This window comes from Onychomys torridus, chromosome 3 (genome assembly GCF_903995425.1).
Source record: "Onychomys torridus chromosome 3, mOncTor1.1, whole genome shotgun sequence".
NCBI classification, from domain to species: Eukaryota; Metazoa; Chordata; class Mammalia; order Rodentia; family Cricetidae; genus Onychomys; species Onychomys torridus.
In genome coordinates, this window is record NC_050445.1 from 30,950,487 (window position 1) to 30,978,356 (window position 27,870).

At 37.7% G+C, this 27,870-nt stretch overlaps 1 protein-coding gene across 1 annotated transcript in view; it reads left to right on the forward strand.

The window, feature by feature from the left end:
• The window catches only part of Kdm7a (lysine demethylase 7A), a 58,183-nt gene that overhangs the window by 20,743 nt on the left and 9,570 nt on the right, over window positions 1–27,870 (forward strand). The window contains exons 2-11 of the mRNA XM_036181006.1: window positions 1,807–1,892; window positions 8,787–8,904; window positions 10,658–10,818; window positions 12,624–12,765; window positions 13,264–13,450; window positions 14,568–14,730; window positions 17,758–17,845; window positions 19,252–19,358; window positions 24,585–24,676; window positions 27,174–27,263. Of these exons, the coding sequence (XP_036036899.1) occupies window positions 1,807–1,892; window positions 8,787–8,904; window positions 10,658–10,818; window positions 12,624–12,765; window positions 13,264–13,450; window positions 14,568–14,730; window positions 17,758–17,845; window positions 19,252–19,358; window positions 24,585–24,676; window positions 27,174–27,263 (1,234 nt within the window). The remainder of the gene's footprint in view (window positions 1–1,806; window positions 1,893–8,786; window positions 8,905–10,657; window positions 10,819–12,623; window positions 12,766–13,263; window positions 13,451–14,567; window positions 14,731–17,757; window positions 17,846–19,251; window positions 19,359–24,584; window positions 24,677–27,173; window positions 27,264–27,870) is intronic.

Sequence of the window (27,870 nt, forward strand, 5' to 3'; positions counted from 1 at the left end):
TCAGTATTATGCTGTATACTTTTTGCGCCTTTTCTTTTTGTTATACTTAGGTTTATAATCTCATTTATAACCCCACCCCCTTTTTGAGACAGTCTCACTATGTAGACCAGGCTGGCCTCAAACTCATAGATATCCACCTGCCTTTGCCTCTCAAGTGCTGAGATTAAAGGTGTGCGCTGCTGTGTCTGGCAACTACAATAAATTTTTACATTGCAAGAACAATTGTAAGGTTTTTTTCTTTTTCCCATACAAATAAATGAAATGTATCTTAGTAGACCCGTACACTGAAAAGTCTGCCCTGTTTGTTTACTCTTCAGTGACCCTCCTACGTTATGCACAAGCGTTGCTGTGTACATGGATCTATGTGCATTTTGGGACCACTGACATGTGTTCTGAATGACCTTTCAGATACATTTTCATATGTAGTAGAGCTTTGTTCTTCCTTCTAAATATCTGACTGTCTTGCATAGTCTTGGCTTTTTTCATTTTGACACCAGTTTTAGAATCATCTTTTGAGATTCCACATTGATTGGGATTAAACTGAATTTGATAGTCATTTTCAGAAGAATTTAATTTTTAAAAGATTGGTTTATGTTTAGAAAAAGTTATTGATGCTGGGAATCAGTCTGGGTCTTCTGGAAGAGCACCTCTTCAGCCTTGATTGTCTGCACTGTACCTCCGTGTGGTAACACTTGCTAGTTGTTGGCACTATTCTCTGTGTAATATTAGGAGCCTTTTCACAAAGTCCTTGCCTGTGCCGGTTTCAAGTGCTTTGCCTATTCCCCCCACCCAACAGTTTCAAATTTTGAAGTCTTTAATTTAAGATCTTTGGTCCATTTTGAAGTGATTCTTGTGCTGATAGAGAGATAGGCACCTAGTTTCATTCTATGTGGGAATGTCCAGTTCCCCTGACACCGTTTGTTTTTAGGGATACCATGCTGTTCTGTTACTGTGGCTCTGTAGTGTAATTTGATAGTAGGTATTGTGATATTTCCAGCATTGCCTTTTCTGTTTAGGATTGCTTTGTGCTTTCATACTATTTTAGGATTGCCTTTTCTAGTTCTATGAGGAATGTAACTGAAATTTTGATGGGGCTTGTATTCTAAGGGTTTGTTTTGATGCTCTTCATAACATGTGCTTAAGCTCAGTAGTGTCAGGCTTCCTTTTTAAACACATTCATTTAAGGATATACATTTATATTTGCAAATTCTATAACCTACAAATTACATTATGTAGTACATTTATTGTTAAGATGAAAATAATGTTCAGAATCTCATCTCATTATGACTTACCTTTTGACTCATTGACAATAATTTAAGAACAGGTGACATTTACATAGTGCTTGAGGTTTTTTTGTTTTGTTTGTTTTGTTTGGTTTGGTTTGGTTTGGTTTTTTGAGACAGGGTTTCTCTGTGTAGCTTTGCAACTTTCCTGGAACTCACTTGGTAGCCCAAGCTGCCCTCGAACTCACAGAGATCTGCCTGGCTCTGCCTCCTGAGTGCTGGGATTAAAGGCGTGCACCATCAACACCCGGCAGTGCTTGAGGGTTTTATGCTTATAATTGCATTATTTTTGATGTTTTCACTGATGCTGAAAGTCAATAGCTTCATGTACATTCGGATATATTCTCACCCACAATTATTAGCAAGTGTATGGAGGGAAAGGATAATAAAATTTATTCTTGTATATGTTTCAGATTTGCTATTTGAGGTATTGTACATTTCTCACCTCGAGTCCAAACATTTCTTTATAGTTAAGTAAAGTTTTTTTCCATTCATATTTTGTTATTATTTGTCTTTATCTTAGCTGTGTTGGTGTAGAAGAACATCATGCTGTTGACATTGACTTGTATCACTGCCCCAACTGTGCAGTTCTACATGGTTCTTCCTTGAGTAAGTACTAGATGCTTAAATGAAAATTACATGTATATGATGGAACTTTTATGATACTCTAATAAATATCATAATAACTTACCAAGAACTGTAGGGAAGATTTCATTAAAAATACTTACAGTACAGTTTTTGTCTGAAAAGAATAATTAAAACTTTGAGGTAGTCTGATTATTTTATTTACTCATTTATTTATTTATTTGTTTATTTATTTATTTATTTTGGAGCTGAGGATTGAACCCAGGGCCTTGCGCTTGCTAGGCAAGCACTCTACCACTGAGCTAAATCCCCAACCCCAGTAGTCTGATTATATATATAGCCCATACTGCCCCCAAATTCCTCCTTTTTTTTCTTTTTCTTTTTCTTTTCCTCTCTGTAGAGCGGGCTGGCCTCGAACTCACAGATCCACCTGCCTCTGGAGTGCTGGGATTAAAGGTGTGTGCCACCACCGCCAGGCTAGGCCCCAAATTCTTGATCTTCTTGCCTCTGTCTCTCAAGTGCTAGGATTCCAGGTAAGCCTTTGTTTGAATTATTAAATATGCCATGAGTATAAGGGAGAAAAATACTAACATTTTTAATTGCTCAAGGAGAGCCCTCAAATTTAAGTACATCTTTACATCTTTTTAAAAAAAATAATAACAACAACAAAAAAAACCCCAAAAACCTTTAAATTTACAAAGCATGGCAAAGAAACTCTTCCCTGATTCTGGAAACCTATTGTGACTAATAAAATCTTGTTGTATTGGAGCAATATGCAGAGTAAAGATTTGACTCTAATGGGCAGAGGCACATTGTATATTTAGGAGATTGATAGCTAAAATATTGCATGTATTTACTGAATTTGGTTGTCAAAGCGTATCTGCCTAAAACTCCTTTCTTCCCCAACTTTGGTGTCCATGGAGAGAGAGAGAGAGATGAGGATAAGGCCACAGCAGGTCTCTGACGATAGTCTTCTCAGAGAGGACAAGGTAAAGTCTGGAATCCTTTGCTTTCACTAGGCTAGAGTATACCAGCATTAGAAACAAAATAATATTAATATTCGGTCTTTTACAGATACTTCCAAAGACTACACTGAGATGTCATTGTACAGATGCGAGAAAAAATATTTAAAAGGCTTTTAATATATAGCTATTTATTTATGAAATTTTTTGACTGCAAACTATAATTTTTGTGCTCATAAAATTAAAGGAAACTGTAGACTTTATTTTAAAATTAGAAAGGCTACTGGAGAGATAGCTCAACCATTAAAGGCTAAACTCAAACTTCAATTTCCAGCACCCAAATCATCAACGTCTGTCTCTCCATCTTCCATTTCCAGACTCGGGAGACAAAGGCAGACTGATCTCTGTGAGTTCAAGGATTGCCTAGTTTACATAACAGGCTAGCCAGGGATACTTAGTGACACCTGTCTCAAAAATACCAAACCAAACAAGAAGGAACCCTTGACTGAGGGGACTTTGATAAACTGTGGGGTGGTAGGTAGGGAATCTGTAGCCTCTTTCTTTTGAATATGGAGTTTTGCCCCTTGTACTTTTCTAAGTAGAAATTTTGTTATATGAAAATAACATGTAAAAGAGACTTAGTAACAACTAGACTGATCATATATTAGAAATAGTAATAATTTTCATAATCTCTTTATAAGAATTTAAGCTCTAGTAATGCATAAAAATAGTTTATGTCAAATACAGGTTACTTGTTTTCCTAGTATACAGTATGAAACTTAAATTTAAGATGCCTGGTAAAATTGTTCTAGGAATTCTGCTTGGTGTATGTTGTATATAAGTTAAATAAGTTTTGGTCAGGAATAAGGAAGATGGAAACAGTACAGTAGTATTATTTCTAGCCAAACAACTAAATTTTATATTGGTTTTAGTGTAAAGTTCAAATATATATTCCCCAAATGAAATGATTTGAATTTTATTTGTATGAAATACTGAGTTGCTAAGAGCTAGTACTACTTCAAGGGATACATTCTATTTTTTTCCATATGATGTCATCTTTTAAAAATCTTATCACACTTGCTAAATTGATTACACAGACCATAATGGATTGTAACCTACACTTTGAATAATGATGCTTCAGAGAGACGCTTCCTATTATTTGGCCCTTCAAGTCCCTCTTCTCTTTGAAGAATTTCATACCAGGCATTGGCCCTCTTCTGGGCAAGCATCCAACTCTGAGTACTTGGAGGGAAGATGCTCAAGATGCAGTAATCTGTTTTGCCTTGACTTAAGACTCACCTTCCCCCATACTTCAGCATCCACTTCAACTTGGGTAATCCTTTTGATTCCTTTCCCTCTGCTACTGTTTCTTGATACCCTGTCAGAATATTCCAGATGTCTTTATTATAGATATAATCGAGACATTATAATACCCACTTAATAAAGTTCATCGTATTATACTCCATGGTTGGGAATTAAAAACCCTATTTTAAAGCAGGAAGCTGCTCAGCATTTGAATATAATATTCTGTGTGTTCCTCAGGCACATGCAACCAAAGCAGACATTTTCTCCCCTTTCCCTGTGACCACTACTTAAACTATCCCTTCACTGGCTTCCTCTTAAGAAAAATTCAGTCAGCTGTTGTAGTGGATGAATTTATGTTTCAAGCTTCTTGGCCAAATAGGACAATTGCATGCTTCTCTTAATCTATAGGTCAGCACATTACAGGAAGCTATAGTTATTATATACCAGATTCTGTAGTGAGTAAATACTTGACCTATATAATCTCCTTCAATGTGTGCAACCATGTTATATGAGACATACAAGAAAGTATCTAGTTAACTATTGTGTAGTTATTCGTCAGAGCTGTGGTTTGGACCCATAACTATCAAATCACAAATTGATTACACTTTACTGATTAATGTGCTCTGCAAAAGTTCAAATAAATGGAACATCTGCCTGGCCTGGTGGCACATGTCTTTAATACCAGCATTTGGGAGGCAGAGGCAGGTGGATCTCTGTGAGTTCAAGACCAGCCTGCTCTCTGTAGTAAGTTCCAGGACAGCTAGTACTACTATGTAGAGAGACCCTGTCTCAAAGGGAGGAAAAGCAACATCATAGTCCACTTAGCAAATGGGCAGCATTTTTGTTGTTTTGTTTTTTTTAATGATTAACACAGAGCCTTGAGCTAGGCTACCTGTCTGGTAGGAATATGAATTATTCTTACTTTCCTTGAGGCTGTTTTGCAGTATATAACAAATATCTTTAAAATAGTACTGTTTGTATTAGTTTTTCTGTTGCTGTGATACAATTCCATGACCAAGGCAACTTATGAAAGGAGTTTAATTGGGTGTGTGGTTCCAGAGGATTAGCATTTGTTGTGGTGGAGTGACCGACCGTATGGCAGCCGGTGGCTGGGCCAGCAGCTGAGGCAGCGAGAGTGCACTGTGAATAGTGGGAGGCTTGAAACTAGTGACCTCCTCCCACAAGACCACACCTCCTAATCCAACCCAAAGAGCCACCAACTGGGGACCAAGGATTCAAATATAGGAGCCCCTGGGGGCCATTCTCAGCCAAATCACCATACTTTATTCTAGCATTTCTGGAAATTTATATTGAGGAGTTAATCACAGAAACAGGTTTATGTACATGGCTGTTTATTATAATGTTATATGAAGAAAGATTGAGAACAAATGAAGTGCTCGTCTTAGTTACTTTTCTACAACTGTGATGAATTAATATGACTAAGGCAATTATGGGAGAAAGTATTTAATTTGCCTTACAGTTTCAAAGGGTTAGAGTCCATGGTGGTGGAGCAAAGGAACAGCTTAGAGCTCACATCTTGATTAACAACCATGGGGCAGAGAGAACATGTGTACTGGGAATTGCAGAGTCTTGGAACTTCCAAGCTTGCCCCCCAGTGACACAACTCTTCCAACAAGACCACACTTTTTAATCCTTCCCAAACAGCTCACTGCCTAGGGACTAAGCCTTCCAATGTATTTAGTTAGCCTCGTGAACCGTTCTCATTCAAACTGCTGCTCTGCTTAAGAGTCAGCAACAGCCGGCGGTGGTGGCGCACGCCTGCAATCCCAGCACTCAGGAGGCCAGCCTGGGCTACCGAGCGAGTGCGTTCCAGGACAGCCTCCAAAGCTCCAGAGAAACCCTGTCTCGAACCCCCCCCCCCCAAAAAAAAAATAAAAAATAATTATAACACGGCACATCTACACTTTAAAATTGTCTGCTTTTAAAATTGCCTTTGACAAGAAAATAGTATAAAAACATGTGATACTAGATAGAAATAAATTTTATATCTGTGTATAGTAGAGGAAAATCTACACTAAGATGCCCTTGAATTACAGGAATGGTTTTAAAGATTTGTTTTTAGTTTTATGTGTGTTTGTGTGTCTGTATATGTATGTGCACCTGTGTGGGTGCCTGAAGGGGCCAGAAAGGTCATCAGAGATCCACCTGATGTAGGTGGTGGGAACTGAACTCAAGTGTTCTGCAAGAGCAGCAAGTGTTCTTACCTGCTGAGCCATCTCTCTAGCCACTGTATGAATGATTACAAATGAGAAAGAATAAAGCACAAGGGATTCCTTAGTGGAATGTCTTAGGAGGATTCAACTGTAATTTATAAGTTTTCTTGGGAGATTTAAAGTGGGGTGGGGTGGCACTGAACCTCTTCTGTATTGAAGATCTAGTCACAATTAGTAGCACTGAACCTCTTCTGTATTGAAGATCTAGTCACAGTTAGTTACTTGGGAATCTTGTTTTAGACTCTTAGTTATAAATAATAGTGATTTCTACATCTTTTGGTTGTAATTGTGACCTTTATCCAGATGGGGATTCAGTGTTATGATCTTGGTAAGGGAAATACTTAAAATAACCTGAAATTAGGCTATGGTATAACTCAGTTGGTAGAGCATGCATGAAGTCTAGAGTTTGATTCCCAGCACTACACAAAACTGGGTGTGGTTATGTGCTTGCCATGCCTATAATTCTAGCACTTCAGGAGGTGGTGTCTGGTTTATCAAAATTTAAGATCGTGTAGTCTGGGCTACATGAAACCTTGCCTCAAAATGATAAAATATCTTGAAATCACATGGCTGTTTTCTCTATAACATTTTGTTATGAAAATGTCCAAATATACAGGAAAAGTTGAAGTAATTTTACAGCAAGTACCTTATAAGTCTTCTCATACTATTATCATCTTCCATCACTCGCTTTACTCCTTATTTCTCCTTGTAGTTATATCACTGTCAGTCATTCTTACTATTTAAAAAATAATGTATTTCCAAGTAAGTTGCTGAAATCGGTACCAGGAAGTTTGAGTGATGGGGTTTTAGACTTTAAAAAGGATTCTTTTAAAACTAATAGCAGTGGAGCCCCCATAGGACTGGACTAGGCCCTCTGGATATGGGAGACAGTGTTTAGCTTGAACTGTTTGGGGGGGTCCCCAGGTAAGGGGATCAGATCCGTCCCTGGTGCATGGGCATGCTTTTTGGAGACCAGTGCCTAGGGTGTGACACCTTATACAGCCTTGCTGCAGGGCGGAGGGGCTTGGACTGCCTCAGCTGAGTGTGCCAGGCTCTGCTGATTCCCCATGGGAGACCTTGACTTGGGAAATGTGGGGGATGGGTTGTGGGGGGGGAAGGCTGGGGGTTGGGAAGAGGGAAGAGGGGGAATCTGTGGTTGGTATGTGAACAGAAAAATTCTCAACACATAAATGAATGAATGAATGAATGAATGAATGAATTAAATAAAATAAAGGGGAAAAAAAAACCCACCCTGGGCTGGGCAGTGGTGGCGAACGCCTGTAATCCCAGCACTCGGGAGGCAGAGGCAGTTGGATCTCTGTGAGTTCGAGGCCAGCCTGGTCTACAGAGCTAGTCCAGGACAGCCTCCAAAGCTACAGAGAAACCCTGTCTTGAAAAACAAAACAAACAAGCAAACAAAAAGCCCCTTGAAATTTATAATCTAAACAGAAGCAGGAGGATTATGAGTTCCAGCATAGCTTGTGTCGCTTGTGTTCCATGGTCAGAGTCTTCTGGAACACACACACACACACACACACACACATACACACACACACACACACACAGAGTGAAATCTCACATTGGTATCACACAGATGAGCTTTAGGTAGGGCCACAGTAATAGAGAGGTATCCATTTTCTTCATTGACCATCTTCCTCTTTGCTCTATTCCATCTCCTTCATTCCCACTTTGAGAAATCTGTATCCAGAGGTGTCAAATGACCTTTCCATTTCCAAGGTTGCAGAGGAAGTTGATGGATGAACTAAGAATTACATATAGGTCTCCTGATTTTCACTCTTAAGAAAGTGAAAAATCTAATCAAGATTATCCCCCCCCCCCCACCCCAGCTTTAGAACCATAGTAATTTATCATCTGAGCTAACCTTGAAGTTTTTTTGTTTATCACAGCACTGGTTTGCTTTAATTATGTCTTGGTGAACTGTCTCTGTTCTTTATGTCAGTATAAACGTGCTTATTTGGAGATAAAATCCTTACATAAAAGAGAATAGTGTTATGATGATGGAATGGATTTTTGATGAGTAATAAAATGCCTTATCCTGAGAAGATAATTTGGATGATGTGATTAATCGTAGTATGTATGACCAAACATAATTTGGAAATGTTATAGTTAAATGTGAGTAAATAAAAGACTTCATTTGCTGCTTTTAATTCTTTTATTTAATTTTTAAGTTATTTTGATGAAATGATCAAGCGTTTAAAAACCCACAGTTAATTATTTATAATAACAACATTAGCTTTTGTAAAATTTTCTTTTGTGGCCTGGGAATGCCTTAAAAACTTGAGCATTTTCATTGTTCCTATAGTTGTTCCTTCTGACTATGTAGACTGTAACAATGAGATAGTATAGTACTTCCAGCTGCCCAGACTGTTTCCTCTTCTGACTTTCTGTGAATTCAGTGAAGAAGCGGAGGAACTGGCACCGCCATGACTACACAGAAGTGGATGACGGCTCCAAACCTGTGCAGGCTGGAACTAGAGCCTTTGTGAAAGAGCTCCGTTCTCGAGTCTTCCCAAGGTATGGAACCTCCTTCTGCCTCAGACAAGATTTAACAGCATTGGCTGATAAAGCGGAATTGGCTACAGTGGGGTTTTTAAATTTCGGTGGCACTATGCCATTGGTGTCAATTGGCTTTTCACTTTTTTCTGTAAAGGAAGTAGAAACTATGAGTCATGACAAGTCATAGGAGAAACTATGCTCTAGTTTCACGGAACTTGTGCATACGCAGACTGGGTCACCATGTAAAAATATTCATCCCCAGAATCTGAAATACACTGATTGAAGGAGTTCTCATTTCTGACTCCTTATGATAATGTGGCCGCTGTTTCTCTTTGTCTTTCTTCTCACTTTTCCCTGTTTTGCACCTCTGTTTTTCTCAAATCACTTTATCAGCTGCCTGTACCCTGGGTCCACCAGACGCATGCAGGGTCGTTGCTTAGCCTCTGATGGCATCAGGACTGAGCTTTCTGATTCTGAAAAAAATGGAGTATATTTGAGTTGTCTAGGCTAAGAGAGAGTCAAAAGCATTATAAAGCATTTAATCATGCTAATTCAGATCGTTTCCTACTCACTGCCTGACATCTCTTTAAGAGATAATGCTTAGTAAGCTTTATACAAGATCATATCTCAGCTTGTTAATGAGGAGAAGCACAATTTAAATTTAAATCACAGTATCACATTCAGTCTATTATAGAATTTATTTCAGGTCCTGAAATGAAAACCCTGAGATTTTCCCTTGTCTTTAAGATTTCTCTGCTCTGTTCACCACCTTTTAGTCCTTAAACAGAAACATGATGAGAAACCATCCACATTTGCCTCCCTCATGTACACGGAGAAATAGAAAACATATGAAACAGTGTTTCCACATGATTTTTGTTGAATTAAGAGTCTTATTCTCAAGCTGTCAGTTACCAGTTTCCAAGTTGCAAGAGGAAGTTTGTTTATTTTCCCTTTTACTGGACAATGCTTGATTTATTTGGGGCCTAGCCCTAGATTTTTAGTCTGGGCCTGTTTACAGGTCTCAGGTATTTTATGCCCTCCTAGAAACCATCTATGCAAATTAGTGTCTGTGGGTATACATTTTTCAGGGAGAGGAGATATGGCTTTCACTTATTTAAAAGATCTATGACCCTCAAATTATTAGTAATCCATACACTTTTCTGCCAACATAAACACAGATGAGAATCAGTTAGAGCTGATCACAAATGCCCATACTGTTAATGTTGTTAATTAAAGGGCTACTTTTAATTAATTCCAAAAGCTTTTGATTATTTAAACTATAGTAAGATAACAGTAAGTATTGAATTAAATATAGTTGATGTAATATACATATTGTATAATAAATTGAATAGGTTTTCATAATCCCCTCTGTCAGGCTTAATGTCTTTTGAGCTTTACTTTCTACATCAAAACATTTATGTTTATAGATGTATATATGTATAATTCTTTAAAAATGTGATTGTGTTCTGAATGATAAACAATTTGCCTTTATGGTCTATTTCATAGGCACCTTTTCATGTGATTATATGATTTGCCACACTCCATAACTGTTGTACTGCATCCAGTATTTTTCATTCCCATACGATCTATTATTTTATTAATTAAATATGAATTTTACTTTGAGGGTTCTGTGAAAGTTTTAAAGAGGAGAATTAGGTTGAGAACCACTGATACTGATACTTCCACATTCTTTCTCCATGTTAACTCATTACCTCAGGACTTTTATAAACAGCTTATCAATAAAAATAATTTTATTCTTACATTTTCTTAGTGCCGATGAAATCATTGTAAAGATGCATGGCAGTCAGCTGACACAAAGATACCTGGAGAAACATGGATTTGATGTTCCTATTATGGTCCCTAAATTAGATGACCTTGGACTCAGGCTTCCTTCACCTGCTTTTTCAGTGATGGATGTGGAACGTTATGTAGGTACGAAATTGGTTCCTTTAAGTACTTATAAAAACATGGTAAAACTATAAATGAGAGTGTCCTAAGAGTATTGATATGGAATGGAAAAATATTAGCTCTTTGTGCCGGATGCTTCATACGGGTCAGGAAAAGTGAAATTTGGGCTGGAGAGATGGCTCAGCCGATAAAGGCTAGTCTTACAACCAAAAGTGAAATTCAGTAGTGCTCCTGTTGAGCGCAACTCCACAGACCTACAATGGTCAGAAAAGACTGAAACATTTTATCTATTCTTATTATATCAGCCTATACCACTACTCTCTTAGTTGTTAAATTTGATATTTGTGTAGGGAAAGTCATTGCTGAAGGGCAGCCACAGATTCCAGGAAGTCGTGAGAAACTGGATAGGTTCTAACATCTGCAGAATGAGGGTATCAGTTCTGAGCCTAGTCTTTTAGATCCTGCTTCTTGACCTCCTGTCTCTTAGGAGGGGCTGTCAAAAGAGAAGGTTCAGTTCAAATATGCACTTATGTTAATGACTTGGTCAGTAATTGCCATTTAATGATGCCTGGACTGACTTCTGATTTTGAGTCCCAAGAAAGTAAGAAACAAGGCAAAAATTACCAGTTGCCAGATTCTTGACACTTTCATTCCTTTCATTTATTCTCATTATAAAGTTTATAGATAAAGCTGGCAATATGTACGTGCCATTTGCTAACAAAGGATAGGTGTTATTTGAGAATCAGAACCCAAGTCTACATTGTCTCAGAATTATGTGTCCACTAATATACATTACTTCCTTGGCATGTCATATTGAAGAACTTGTCCCTTTATTCATTTTCATTGATAATTGTTTCATTTAGAAAAATCCAGTTAAATGCCCTGACTTAAACATTCATGTAAATTTAAATATATGATAACCTAGGGAATAAGACTTAGATTTAACTTAAACCTAATTGCCTGTAAAGATAATGGTTAGTGTAACTTAATTATAGAAAAAGTTGTTCAAACTGCTTTATCCACTAACTTTTAATACTGCAAAGCTCTTCAGTTAAAATAACAGTAGTAGAACTATTAATGTTTTATGTGAAAATAAGGAAATCTGAGGCAATATTTTCAGTGTATATGACGTTACATTGACTTACAAGAGTGGAACAATTCCATTTTCTATTTCAGATTAGTTAACTGTTGCCATATTTTGAATTGCAACTCATTCTGTAATCCATTGTAAAAGGGGTTTTGCTTCCTAGGGCGGTGCTGCAGAAGTCTGCAAGCATCACCTTGTGGTTTATATGGAAAACTGTAAGGTAATCACAACTCAGAATTTGAGCATTCAGGCTACACTAATATGAATTATGAATTGGCTTTTGCTTGATAACCACCACTCTGCAAGGAGAATATTAGAAGACAGTACCAGTGGAGCAAAGATTATTTGTCCTGATGACATGTTGACAAATTCCCCAGTGCCCTCCTTTTTAAAGCACCAGATTTAGACTCTTAAGCATTATAGAAATTAAAGGCAAAAGCCAATCTCCTCTTTTATGCATGAGGAAATTGAAACCCAGGAGACAGTGGACAGTTTTCATATCCCAGCTTACTGGTTTTTTTTTTTTTTTTGTTGTTGTTGTTGTTTTTATGAGCTACCCACAAGAAACCAGTGACACATAGAAGGCTTAGTAAATTATATGTTTTTACAATCGATGCTAATTCTATGCAGTTTTATAGTCAGCTTAGTTATAATAAGCAAATATAGATTTTAGTATTTTTGTTTAGAGTATCTATTTATGCAGCTTTTAAGGTCAATAATAGACTAATTTTTTTGTCTGCAGGTGGTGACAAAGTGATAGATGTCATTGATGTGGCAAGGCAGGCGGACAGCAAAATGACACTTCACAATTACGTTAAATACTTCATGAATCCTAACAGACCAAAAGTGTTAAATGTGATCAGCCTTGAATTTTCAGATACAAAGTGAGTATCTCTGGACAGTTTGCCTTAGCATTCTCAATTTTAGCTAAGTGTAGTTTAATGATAATGTTTATTCTAATGAGCATAATTGTGATGTTGATAGCTATTCATTGGAAGCAGTGTTCTAAAATTTGCTTTGCCAGGTTCACAGAATATTTAGAAACAAGATGTAGCTGGCATAGTGGTGCACAACTTTAATCCCAGCACTCAGGAAAGGAAGCAGAGGCAGGAGGATCTCTGTGAGTTTAAGGCCAGCCTGATTCCAGGAGAGTGAGACCATGAGACCATGTCTGAGAGAGAGAGAGAGAGAGAGAGAGAGAGAGAGAGAGAGAGAGAGAGAGAGAAAGACATAAAAATGTATTTTAAATGCTTAAGTATTGTTAATGTTGAGTTCCTTTTAATTGCTTGGTTTGGGTTGACATAGGAAGAATAGTTTTAAGAACTCTTTAATTTGTATTAGATTGATATGTATATATGTTTTGTTTTGTTTTCTTTTTTAAGGATGTCTGAATTGGTGGAGGTCCCTGACATAGCCAGAAAACTTTCCTGGGTGGAAAATTACTGGCCAGATGACTCAGTCTTCCCTAAGCCCTTTGTCCAGAAATACTGCTTAATGGGAGTTCAAGATAGCTATACAGATTTCCACATTGACTTTGGTGGAACTTCTGTCTGGTACCATGTCCTTTGGGTAAGAATAGGGTATTGCTTACTTCCTTATTAATAAAAACTTGCCTTATTTTTCTGTTAGGACAGTTATTTGCTCTATGTAACATTTATAAACATTTAAATATTTTTCTGCTTCTTAAACATTTTATGCTTTGGTGCTTTCTTTTTCCTTTTTTTTTTTTAATTTCAAATCCTAGGAAATCATGAGTTATTTAGACTCCCTTTTTACTTCTATATTTTAAATGATTTCTGTTAGCCTTTTGTCTCTTTTTTCTCTTCTTGGTCAATTTGCATTAATCTCTGAACCAAATGACTAAGAAGAAGCAAAATTATGGTGGTGATTGCTTCTGGCCTTAAGATGAGAATGAGAAAACAAGTTTTATAAATCACAAATGCCTATAAAATTACGAACTCTTTTAATGTTTATTTGTTCTGCTTCATCTAGAACTGCATTGCCTAGTAAACATTAGCCTTTGTGGCTAGATTTAAATAATTAAAATTTAGTATAATTAAAAATTGAGTTGTTCATTCACACTAGCCATATTACCCATAGCTAATGACTTCTATACTGGAGAGATAACACAATTAAAAAACAAAAAACTTCCATCACTATTGAATTTTATGGTACCTGGCCCAGAACCAGATCTGATTCAGATTCCTATGCCTATGCAGTACCCTGGACTAGAGCTGATACTGTGTCCTTGAGATCTGGTCTTTTTCTCTGAGGATGCCAAGAGTTCACTAAAGGAAGTTTATTCACAGGTTTTTAAATCTGTAAGGATCTACCTGTAAGTTACCTATGAGATCTTTATGGTTCTGAAGATGACGTATGAGAGATGATTGTGCTACAACCTGGAGCATGTAACACAGTTGACTTCTGTTTGTGGGTCTTTATCTTCCTCCCTTGTGTTGCTTTCTTTGATAGGATTATTGACTGTCAGTTGGAGGTGGGAGGAGTTTTAGTGCCTGTGAATTTGCTGATTAGAGAATTAGCTGCTGATCAGATATGTGACATTTTTTGAACCTAAACAATATCTTATTAAGTTTAATTTAGATCCTTTTATCGGGAAATTGTACTAGTGTAAGCCATCCTGAGAATGGCTTTTCTTTTTCAAAGTAGTATGATTACTTCCTTCCAGGGTGAGAAGATTTTTTATTTGATAAAGCCAACAAATGAAAATTTGGCACTCTATGAATCTTGGAGTTCATCTGTGACCCAGAGTGAGGTGTTCTTTGGAGATAAAGTAGATAAATGCTACAAATGTGTGGTAAAGCAGGGACATACCTTATTTGTTCCTACAGGTAAGGTTTTAATTTCATCCCCTACTTCCGTGGTTGATTGTTGAGGGCTGGGCTGATCCAGGGATTTCCCTGAGGCCCTTGTGCATGGAAAATGAACACAGTTCCTTATCTCAAATCAGTAACATGCTTGGCAGAGCCAGTAATAGCCTGGGGTTAGGGCCTTGGGAGCTTTTCCCTGAGGCCCTGATGTATGGAGAAGAAACAGTTTCTTTGATAAAACCAGGAACATGCTTGACAGAGCCAGTAATGGCCTGAGGCTGGGACCTTGGGGGAGCTGCTTCAGATCTTGAGAACCCAACTTCTTGACACCTTACAAGGCTGTGGTTATCAGTCTCAAGGCTGCTGTGTTTTGTCTATAAAGCTCTTGAGATACCCTGTGTTCTCCTTATGCAACATTGTTTGATTACCTTTTCACTAACTTTGTTCTGCTGTATGATAGTTTCTGTTGACTTGCTGTACTTCTTAATAAGCTTGCTTGGCGTAAGACACAGCTTGTACAAAGATCTCTTGACCTCACCTTTTCTGTTTTCTTTACCTTCTCATCTCCTGGCCACCTCCAACCCTGTCACTGAAGAACCACTTGCTGGTCTAGGTTAATTGATAGTGAGTCACTTGGAGTCAGCTTATAATTAGAACCAGCTTTGGCTTTAACATATTGTTAAATAAAACAGCCTGTATGGCCTTACCTAAGAAGGACTAAGAACTTTTTACTTGCTTGTTCCTCAGAGGACTTGGTCACCATCCTATTAAATGATACAATTTAATGATTTTTTAATAGATTAGTATGATCACACAACCATCAACTGCCATCTAAGTGGAGAACCATTCCATTATGTCCAGAAGAAACTCCATACCTTTTAGCAGATACTGCCATTCCCCACTCCCTGGACCCACTGTAACTACTGATATACTTTCTATGCATTTCCTGTTTGGACACTTAATATGTTTCCTTTTGTGTCTAGCCTCTTCCCTTTATTTTTCTATCTCTTCTCTTCTGTTTTTTTTTTTTTTTTTTTTTTTTTTTGTTTGGTTGTTTTTTTGTTTGTTTGGGACACGGACACGGGGTCTTGTTTGGGACATGGGGGTCTTATAGCCCAATCTGGCCTGTAACTCACTGTGTAGTTGAAAATAACCTCGAACTCCTGATTCTCTTGACTCCTCAGTGATGAGATTGTAGACATGTGCTATTATCCCCAGCTGTGAGTAACTTCTTTTACTTACCATAATATTTACTTGGCTCATCTATGCCATAGTACACACGAATGCTTAATCTTTTTTTAGCCTAACAATATTCCTTTGCAGGATATACCATAGATTGCTTACCCATTCATTAGCTGATAGACATTTAGGTTGTTACCACTTTGTGATTTTTATGAATAGTGCTGTTTTGAACAATTGTACAAACTTTTATGTGGAGGTATGTTTTTGTTTATTTCTTTGAAGTATGTAACAAATTGCTTTGTTGCATTACTTAATGATGCATAATTCTTTGAGGACTACTAAACTTCTTTTACTGTGTACTGCAAATATAAGTATTGATATGTTGGTTGGCAGTGTGAGTGAATATGCAGGCTATACTGTCTGGGCTCATGGTTTTGAGAATAGTGTTCTTCTGACTTGGGTGACCTAATGGTTGTAGAGTTTACAGGACTGTTACTACATGTTCTGCTTTTCTACCTTGCCTCTGGTATAGAATAATTAAGCTTGAGTAAATTAATTAATCATTATCTAGAAGTATTAGGATTTATGTCTAGCTTTTGAAAGGCTACATTTAAGTCTCCTAGTGGTACTTATTATAGTTTTTCCATTGTATCTTTTTTAAGATCAAATTGAAGTCATAGATTATTGGACATCCTACCTAAATAACTTCTAATAAAGTCAATTTAGTGGTCTACTGGAGTGTGTAAGGAAGAATTTAAAAGATTAATTTATGAAGAAATGCTGTTTTTCTGTGTGCGTGTACTCACAGCAACATTAGTCACGAGTCTGTAAACCAGTACGTGTGAGCTAGGGATGACTGAAATTCATCAGCATTGGTGTAGCTTGGGGGTCTGTCCAGCTTCATGGGAGCATGGGGATCACCAGGAGGGCTTGGTAAACCACAGACTTCTGGGCCTTCTTCTTAAGGCTCTCATTGAGTACATGTAGGATGGGCCTAAGAGTTGCCATCTCTAATAGGTTGCTGACTGATGGTGCTAGTTTGAGGACTGCATTGGAACAGTCACTGCTCTAATCAATGGGATTTTTCCAAGATGATTAGCAGCTTTCTAAACAAACTAGCTGTAGTTTTCTTTAATGTATAGAGTAGTTGTATTCAGTGCCAAAACCATGTATATGTATATTGTTTAAATAATGGAATTTTAGTTTCTAGTCCTGGTTTATATTGAACATGCTTTGTTACCTATATGAATGCCCAGCAGAATTTATATTTTTATGTCTTTTTGTTCAGTCTCCTAACATTTAAAAAAATTGGACATCATCTGTTAGAAATGTCTCATTTTGAAAACATCCTAATGGAAATAAAACATTTAATCATCAGCATTTAATGTACATAGGCCCAGTTTCCCACCCATTTAAATGTGGGTGATCTGCCTTTCCTTCTGCTGGAGCAGGGTGCCACATGTGTTCCCTGATCTTTCCCTGCATATTCCTTCATGATGACACTTGTGAAGCAGATTGTTCTGCCAATCTTATATTCATTATGGAAAATGTTATTTCCTAATTCAAACCAGATTTGACTGGCCTCAGAATAAAATCTTCCATTGTAAAGGTGTTTGTTTAAAAAAAAAGCTGATGGTCACAACTCTAAACCCTTACTTTCTCCTCAATCTCAGCACAACGCCTAGCATATTATTAGCTTTTACTAAGTACTTAAGTGGATGAGTCAGTCAGTTGTAATAAGCACTAACTTCTTTAGTGCTGGGATATGAAGTAAGTTGATGTCAGTTATTTGAGTTATTTATTTCACAGGTAGAATAACACCTGTTTAGTTTAGAAATTGAAGCATCATTGATTTGTGTGTTTCAGGGTGGATTCATGCTGTGCTCACTTCTCAGGACTGTATGGCTTTTGGGGGTAACTTTCTGCACAACCTCAACATTGGCATGCAGCTCAGGTTTGTGTCATCAATATTGAAAGGATCTTTTGTTATTAATTAGAACATTTGTGCTCGTTTCTTACAAAAAAGTTACAGTATTTTGGGATCTTGTGGAGATATAGGCCTTAACCAATGATTAGGAACTTTTTTTTTTTTTTTAAGCTGAGGATCGAACCCAGGGCCTTGCCCTTGCTAGACAAGCGCTCTACCACTGAGCTAAATCTCCAACCCTGATTAGGAACTTTTTAACAAAAAAATATTTTAAAAACATTATTTGGGGCTTGGGGATTTAGCTCAGTGGTAGAGTGCTTGCCTAGCAAGCGCAAGGCCCTGGGTTCGGTCCTCAGCTCCAGCAAGAAAAAAAAAAAAGAAAGAAAAAAAAAACCCATTATTTTGGAGGATCCTTTCAAATCTAAAGTAAAATTGATAACTTATGAAATATGACAATACCTCTCACATCAAAATTTTATAAAATGTGTATGCTTTTCTTAGTCTATAACTAGTGTTATGAAAATGAATTAAATTAATCGGATTTGTGTATAGCCTGTAGAGCTGGAGCAGTTCTTACGTCAGGCTTGCTATTAGAACACCTTTGAATTTTGTTGTAGGTAAAGGATGGACAGTTGTTCTCCTTTTGATGAGATCTGGCCTTTGTGCTAACTTTGTTCCTTCACTGTACTTACAAAGGGTTAGGGTTAGCCACATTTCATATGGCCAGCATGCTTCCTGATGGACACTGCATGAGGACTGAGAAAAGGGGAAATGCCTTGGAGGCTGTGTATCATGGGGATTTCCCCAAAGTAGTGACTCTTGCAACTCTGCATGTGCATGGGAGCCCTGGATGCTTTGTCTTTGCAATTAGCGAAGGAGCTGGTGGCTCTTAGAGAGGACAAGGCTCTAAGCTGTGGTAGGTTGTGTATCTACCAGGTATAAGTTTTATGTACCTCAGCTATTTCTGGAAAAGAGATGGCTTCTTCTACATGTGCTGTTGTTAGGACTCTGACAGAAGACCAATATTGTACAAACCATGGTCTCTGTCTTTCTACCTTGACTAATACCAAGTATGGTCTTGATCTTGAATGCTTGGTAGAGCCTCAAGAGAACGTGGATGGGGGTTGCAGTGTTGTCCAACACATGGAACTGATCTTACTTATTTTATTAGTGGAACCCTCATGGAATCCTCTTTTGTTAAAATTAGGATATAGATCCCAAGACGTGATCTTTTACAGTACCCAGTGTAATTCTTAAGTAGATTAGCAAATTTATTAAAGTCACAACCTGCATAAGATCACAGTTCAGTGTTGTCGAAAAATGGTGTTGTTAAGGAAACATCTATATCATGGCTTGTTTATTTTCAGTTGATTATCTTCATTTAACTTTGAAATGTTAATATTAGTACTATTCTTTAAATTTTATTCATTTAGGTGTTATGAGATGGAGAAAAGACTAAAAACACCAGATCTTTTCAAATTCCCTTTCTTTGAAGCCATATGCTGGTTTGTAGCCAAAAGTTTGCTGGAAACCCTGAAAGGTAATGAGTGATTTGTACACTCTGTTGTGTGTAAGATTTGTGCTTGCAAATTCCTTCATGCAGACCCTTTGCTAGATGTCACCCTCACTTTTAAAATTATTTTATTTCTATTTTTAACTATGTGTATGTGTGGGGGTTGAGGGTACACATGTGAGTACAGTGCTGAGAATGCACATGCTCTTAACTTCTTTCTCTCCAGTCTGGCTTCCCCTTTTAAAAAAGTATGTATTTCTTTCCCCTTTCCCTGTAAGAATCTTTTAAGCAGTTAGAGCAGTGGTTCTCAACTTTCCTAATGCTGTGACCCTTTAATACAGTTCCTCATATTGTGGTGCCCCCAGCCATACAATTATCTCATTGCTACTTCATAACTGCGATTTTGTTGCTGTTATGAATCATAATGCAAGTATCTGATATGTGACCCCAAAGGGGTCGTGACCACAGGTTGAGAACCACTGAGGTAGAGTCTGGTCTACAGCTGTTCCTTCCGTATTCTTACACATCAAGTACCTGTATACGTATGATTGGAACATAGTCATTTCATTCAGGGAATGTATGGCCTGTACACATTTTAGTGCCTTGCTCTTCAAAATGTAGCTTGTGTCACTAGACAGACTGTTACTTAACACTTGTTCTGAAATATTTGGAGGAGTGGGGGATAGGCATGGGGGTGCACGCCTTTAACCCAGTGCTCAGGAGGCAGAGGTAGGCAGATCTCTCTGAGTTGAGGTTAGCGTGGTCTACACAATGAGTCCCAGGCCTGCTGGGGTTATGTAGTGAGACCACTAGCTCAATAAACTTTAAAAAAAGAAAAAGAAAATAGGGGAATGATTTGTGTGTTCTGAATCGTTAAATTTTGTGCCATCAGTCAACATTATGACCATTAGGCTAGCCAGTTTAATTCACATGTTAGCATATAAGCCCAGCTGAAGGAAAACATTTTTAGCTGGGCCTAGTGGCCCAGACCTAGAGTTCCACTCAGCTGTTTGAGTGGCCACGACAGGAGGGTTACAAGTTCAAGAACAGCCTGGGAAACTTGGTGAGACCAAGTTTGGTGAGAAGGCTGGGGATACTATAGCCCATTGACAAGCAGGCATGAGGCCCTAGGCTCAGTTCACACACACACACACACACACACACACACACACACACACACACACACACACTTTAGACTTGATGATGTTTTTTTACATAGTACAATTTCAGATTTTGATATATTTGTATTTCGACTTAATGTTTGAGCAGTCAAGTTGGAGACTGAATGGAACACTTCATCCTGCTTTTCTGTTTTTCATTCTCTGTGCTAGTGAGAATATAATTTTTTTGTTTTTCTAATTAGTTTGTAAATAGTGATACTCTTTAAATATATATTTTTTAATTTTATGTGTGTGAATGTTTGTATGTGTGTTTGTGTGCCATGTGCACCTGGTACAAGAAGGGGGCATGAGATTATGAGATTGCTCAGAACTGGAGTTACAGGTAGCTATGGACCACTCTTTTAGTTAGGGTTTCTATTGCTATGAAGAGACATCATGACCAGAGCAACTTTTTTTAGTTTTTATTTTTTTGGTTTTTCGAGACAGGGTTTCTCTGTAGCTTTGGAGCCTGTCCTGGACTAGCTCTGGAGACGAGGCTGGCCTCAAACTCACAGAGATCTGCCTGCCTCTACCTTCCGAGTGCTGGGATTACAGGTGTGCGCCACTACCACCCGGCCCAGAGCAACTCTTATGAGGAAAACATTTAATTAGGGCTGGCTTACATTTCAGAGATGTAGCTCATTATTGTCATGGTGGGAAGCATGGTAGACATGGTGCTGGAAAGGTAGCTGAAAGTTCTGGATCTTCAGGCAGCAGGAAAAGAGATAGAGACTTTGAGCCTGGGTTAATCTTCTGAAACTTTAAAGCCCACCTCCAGTGATAAAGCCACACCCACTCCAGCAAGGCCACACCTCCTAATAGTGCCACTCCCTATGAACCTATGGGAGGAGCCACTTTTCATTCAAACCACCACAGTGACTATGTGAGTAATGGGAACTGAACCGGGTCCTCTGCAACAACAGCAAGTGCTGTTAAACTGCTTTGCCATGTCTAGTCCCAGATGATGATACTATTACAGTTAGCTCTCAGGAAAACAGATGTAGAGATATACAGTGGTCTAGAGTCTAGACATTTATTTCTTTATCCATTTAATAGTTTATAAGAAGAGAAGGTGAAATGAAAAAAGTAACAACAAGATTATTTTTAGTATGGTGTATGTGTACACACACACACACACACACACACACACACACACACACACACAGAGTAAAACTGGGGTCATTTCCCTCCAAAGAAAAAAAGGGAACCAGCAAAGATGGCTCAGTGTTAAGGTGCTTGCTGTAAGTTTGATCACTTGAGTTTGAACCCTGGAATCACATAGGAGTAAAAGGAAAGAACCAATTCTGCATTTGTCCTCTGAGCTCCCACACATACAAAATGATTAACAAAAAAAAAAAAAAAAAAAAAAAGACATGTATAAGGACATCACCTTATTTTGAATGGAAGGTGAGAACAATGAGTCCTTGCAGGCAGTGTCAGGAGAGAGGCTGTGGCAGTTTTACAAGTATGTGTATGATGGGTTAAGGTTCCCCAGATGAGGAAGACCACACAGGAGCAACCTGTGCTCTAGAAATGAGTTCTTAGTGTGAATCCATGACTCTGTCAAGTATTGTTCTTGGCTGAAGGGATGGCAGTGGATTGCAGAGTTGCACCCATTTCTCAGTGACCAGGTTTTGTTGTTGTTGATTTTTCCCTTGAACATGGTTTCCAAGTTCAAGTTTAAAACAGCAGGAAGATGTATCACACACTTGTAAAAAAAAAAAAAAAATCTATAAATGTCTTTGTTTTGGAAATACAGTTTAATTCCTGAACTTCTGTTAAGAGACTGAAAGTTTTACATTTTGGTCCTTTTTCTTGCCTCTTTCTCTTACTCTGACTCAGGGACATCAAGTTCATGTCATCTGGTCAGCTAGATGAAGCTCTACTAATTCATAGTTATTCTGTCTGTTTCTGTCTGCCCACATCCCCACAAACCTTTAGCACTCAGAAGCCCACTAACCTTTTAGAACAAAATAGAAATTGATCTGAGAGAGAAAATTTGTTACACATTAAATTTCGGCACTGATTTAGTCTTAGAAATAACTAGTATTGGGGGCCGGAGAGACGGCTCAGTGGTTAAGAGCACCGACTGCTCTTCCAGAGGTCCTGAGTTCAATTCCCAGCAACCACATGGTGGCTCACAACCACCTGTAATGAAATCTGGTGCCCTCTTCTGGCCTGCAGTTATACATTCAGGCAGAACACTGTATACATAATTAATAAATAAATCTTAAAAAAAAAATAACTAGTATTTTGTCATATCACATAAAGTTCAGAAATACTGAGGTCTATGACATTCATTATTGAGCTCCCCCCCCCTTTTTCTTATTTTTTAGATAGGGTGAGTATGTAGCCTTGGCTAGCTTGGAACTCACTATGTAGACAAGGCTGTCCTCAAATTCACAGGGATCCGCCTGCCTCTGCCTCCCAAGTGCTGGGATTAAAGGCATGTGTCACCACCATCTGGCTACATCAGCATTTTTTCAAAGCATCAATTAAGTTGTTTTTGTTTGAGTAGCAATTACCTGAATAATAGCTTTCTTTAAACTAGGTATACATATCTATATATGTCGGCCATTATCATAGGTATTCATTCATCAAGAAAAATCTTGGTACCATCCCTACCGTATAGTAGTTAGCTACTGTCTTGACTTTTGCAATAATCCTTTTTTTTTTTTTTTTTTTTTTAGTTTCACCACCCATGTTTTAAATGGAAATAATATTTTCTATTTGTAAATTTCATATAATTTCGGGGCTGGAGAAATGGCTCAGAGGTTAAGAGCACTGGCTGCTCTTCCAAGGGTCCTGAGTTCAATTCCCAGTAACCACATAGTGGCTTACAACCATCTGTAATGAGATCTGGTGCCCTCTTCTGGCCTGCAGGGATGCGTGCGTGCAGGCAGAACACTGTATACATAATAAATAAATAAAATTTCAAACTGATATTATTATGTGGCCTTTAAAATTATATTTTATCTTTGTATTTTGGTATGGGAGGTTGTGAGTCTGCCACTGCATGTGTGTCTATGTGTCTGAATGTGTGTACATCCATGCTTGTGTCGTCAGAGGCCAGAAGAGGGCATCAGATTCCTTGGCCCTGGAATTAGAGTAGTTCTAAGCAGTCTGATGTGGTGTTGAGAACTGAAACCCAGTCCTGTAGGAGTAGCAAGTGCTCTCTGGTCCCAGGGGTTTAGAAAAATCTTTTAGTTTGTATGTTTCTTAACATCTGTAATTTTAAATTTCTAAACATTTGTTATCTGTTACTGTTATCTATGTTGTTGATTTCTAGCTTAATTGCATTTTGAACATATAAGTGATTAAGATCATTGAATATTTGTTGAGGCCTCTTTATGGTCCTGCAATGCAGATGATGTGCTGAGTATGTCTGAATAACAGGTGCAGTATCCTGTTTATGACTGTTGAACCAAATTTTATACAGCTTAAGTTGAATTATCTCCCTGTTTTTCCAGTCCACTCTGTGTTTACTGATTTTGCTAGAAATATCCCACTGTAATTGTGCAATTGCTTATTGTATTTTGTTGTTTTGTCTTGCTTTTTATATTTCAGGCTTGTTAGTGTGCAAATTTTAAATGTTTTTCTAGTGAATTGAAGTTTTGAACGTGTTGAAATGATGCTTTATTAATAATAGTATATTACTACAGCTATCTGAACTTTATTTTCAGTACTTGACATCTTTTTCCCACTGTTTTAAACTTTCCTGTAGTTTTATATGCTTAGTATAAGTATTTAGTATCATTACATTTTTTAAAAGATTATTTATTATGTGTACAGTGTTCTGTCTGCATGTATGTTTGCACACCAGAAGAAGGCACCAGATCTCATTACAGATGGTTGTGAGAGCCACCATGTGGTTGCTGGGAGTTGAACTTAGGACCTCTGGAAGAGCAGTCAGTGCTCTTAACCACTAAGCCATCTGTATCATTACATTTAATGTAGTTCTGTTTATTTTTCTTTCTTGCCTTTTGAATTATTTCCGGTGCTGTTTTGGGTGTTGTTAAGTTTGATACTTGATACTCGAGATATCCTTTAGTAAACTTTTAATTTCCTTCCCTCCCTTACTTCATCCCAACAGAACTGAAAGAAGATGGGTTCCAGCCTCAGACTTACTTAGTACAGGGAGTGAAAGCACTTCACACTGCTTTAAAAGTATGGATGAAAAAAGAAGTAAGTTGTTTTGTTGATTTTGTGTGTGTGTGTGTGGGGGGGCAAGATCATGAAAACAGTACTTTTGTTGCGTGGGCAGCATTCGTGTGCCAGTTGTAAAAGGAATGGAAATTGTATTTTATATACTGTTTATACCCTATGACATACTATATACAGATTCTTATTAGAGAATAAAGAACTTTGGCTTTTGTTCTTGAAAAAACAAAATGCAAGTATATTTAAGACACTGACTAGGAAACAAACATGCTGATACAGAGTAACAAGCCATGTTAAGCTCTTAGCACATCAAGCACTGTGCTTTGTCTTTACCTGTGTGACCTGGTTTAGTCTTCAGAGTGACTGTGTGGGGCCTGAGTGCTGCTGGTGTTCCCATTTAAGTAACTTTCCCAAGAGAACTGTCATGGCTAGGGTAAAAGTTGGACTCCTAAGATTCTAACCCTGCTTTTTACCACCGTGGTGGGTTCATATAAAATGGACAGGAAGGAAGGGACAAAACTCTTAATTTGTGGTTCAGTTGTTTGCAATCGTCCCAGGCTTTTCTGAGAGTTCATCCAAATCTGCATTTGGAGTTAGTGTTTACTCTTACTTCCCTTATGCTTCTGCAGTATATTCTTATGCATTTAGACCTAAAACTAATGTGTGTGATGTATGCTTGTTTCCTTCACTAAGCTTTTGAACTCTTACTTCAACCCCATGGAGCTTCACACATAATAGTAAATAATGTGAATGATAAATATATGTGCTAATGATTTCCAGATCTCCCTGATAACCATTTAAAATAAAATTCTTGCTATTAAGGGAAACGAGAGCCAGTGAGAAACTTAGTGTCTATGAAGCACCTGCTGTGTAAGCCTGAGAACAGTTCAATCCTGAGTACCAGTGTAGAGGTAGAAGGAAATGCCACAAAGTTGTTCTTTGACCTCCACTCATGTGCTTTGGTGCATACACACACACCTCTGTCTCTCTGTCTCTCTCTGTCTGTCTGTCTGTCTCTCTCTCTCACACACACACACACACACACACACACACACACCTTCTCTCTTTCTAATAGCAATAATAAATTTTTAAAAGGAGATACTGGGATACAAGTACTAGGCTATGGTCAGGCAATTTTTTGTTCCATTTTACTTTAGGGTTAGTGCTACAATTCCATTAGGGCAAGGTGCTATAGAAACACCCAGTAAAGTAAAGACATGCCTTCCACTGTCAGATTTTATCATGTGTACGAGGAAGAAAACCCTAAGCAAGTTAACAGCTGTTAAAGTAACGCGATGAAACATAAGCTGTGGAAATTGTGTACCTATGTCTCCTGGTAGAGGCTTTGGATGGGTGCTTCTCAAATTGTGTGTTAGTGTTGCCTTGAGAACAAAAAATAAAGTCCCTGCATCTTACTCAGAATTATGGTTTTACTAGCTCTGGAGTAGAGTTGATCCTAAAAACATTCTACGTGATTTCTGTGCATAGTAAACATTTATCACAAGTATGATTAGACATTGGAAATAAAGTGTATTTCCAAACATGTCTACATTTTTAGTAAATTTGTTCAGAGACAGGAGGCAGTTCAGTATACTGGTTGAAACTTTGGAGTCTGGAATCAGATATTTAGACTCAGATCTCATCTCAGTTGCAATATGGCGGTGATCATCAGAACCTGGAAAAGGTTGAGCACCCCCAATCTGAACTCTGAAACGTCTCTAGTCCCAAGTATGTCAAATGAGGAATCTCCAGCCGGAAGTATGTCATCCTGATATTGAGGGGATTAAATGAGTTCATGCTTACCAAGTGTACTTAACAGTATCTGAACACAGAGTTAGCACTAGTCCATGTTATTGTTGCTAGCTAACTCTCTAAAAATCGAATGTTCTTAGATACAGAGAGAAGTATTTGTAAATAGACATAAAAATAATGGTGTTAGTTTGTAGTTAGTAGATATGCTCACTTACTAATTCATTTCTTGTTCCTGTTAATGGTGTCTTTTTCTCATTTGCTTTTGATATTAAACTTTTAACTCAAATTTATTCAAATTATACTTTCCATGGAAAACAGGGATTACTTAGTACCAGTGTCCCCTATAAAAATCCTTATGTATTTTGAATTAAATGTTAGGCTTAATTTCTTTATTAGTAGTTGTATTTAGAATCATAGTGGGATTTGAGGTTTAGAGTGCATTATAAATAAGATTCACTGTGAGACAATTCATTTTAGACTTTAAAATAAGAGGATTTTATTTGATAATGTGGATCTCCTTAGGTGACATTCCACCAAGTACTTAAACTCTTGAGAGTAGCTTAACATTATCAGCAGTGTCTTTAAAACATAGAGAACCGGGCTGGGGATTTAACTCAGTGGTAAAGTGCTTGCTTGCAAGGCCCTGGGTGCGATCCTCAGCTCAAAAAGAAAAGAAAACAAACAAACAAAAAACAGAACCTTATAGAGTAAATTGGGCTTAAATATTTAAATGACTTTGGTTTTCTTATCTTTATTACTCCAAATACAGCTTGTATCTGAACATGCCTTTGAAATTCCAGACAATGTTAGACCTGGACATCTTATTAAGGAACTTTCTAAAGTAATTCGAGCAATAGAGGTAAGAATAGAAGTTATGTAAGTGTGTTTGCTTGCTGTCATCTTGAGAAGCAAATGGATCTGGCACCATCTGTAAATACTGAAAGCACTTACACACATGAAGGAATAGAATGGGCTGAATTAGCTTTACAGCTTTTAGGCTTCTAATGTCTTACAGAGAAATATAGAGTATTGCAACTTGAGAAGTCAGTGCCTTTGATTAAAAACCCATATATGTGGTAAAATGTTTTAATTTATTGAAGAATAAATTCAAATGAAGCTTCTTCACCATATCATTCCCGGTGAAAGATTAGGAAACTTGAGATCATCATGTCTGAACTCCTTCTAACCTAGACATCCTTAATTTATTGAAGAGCTGATGTTGGTATTGAAAAAAGGGGGTTTTCATTAAAGTAGTTCTTCAGGAAAGTAACTTGGTTTGTGTGTAGTTTAAAATAAGAGGAAATTCACTGGAGGAATGGAGGCCCCCTGGTAATTACATTAGATAATTTACATTTACACCTAGTAATTTACGTAAGTCCTAATCTTACATTATTAGGACTCTGTTTGTAGAATGGGAAGACGAGCAGGAAACATGACATGGTTCAGCAGTAACAGGCTAGGTTCAC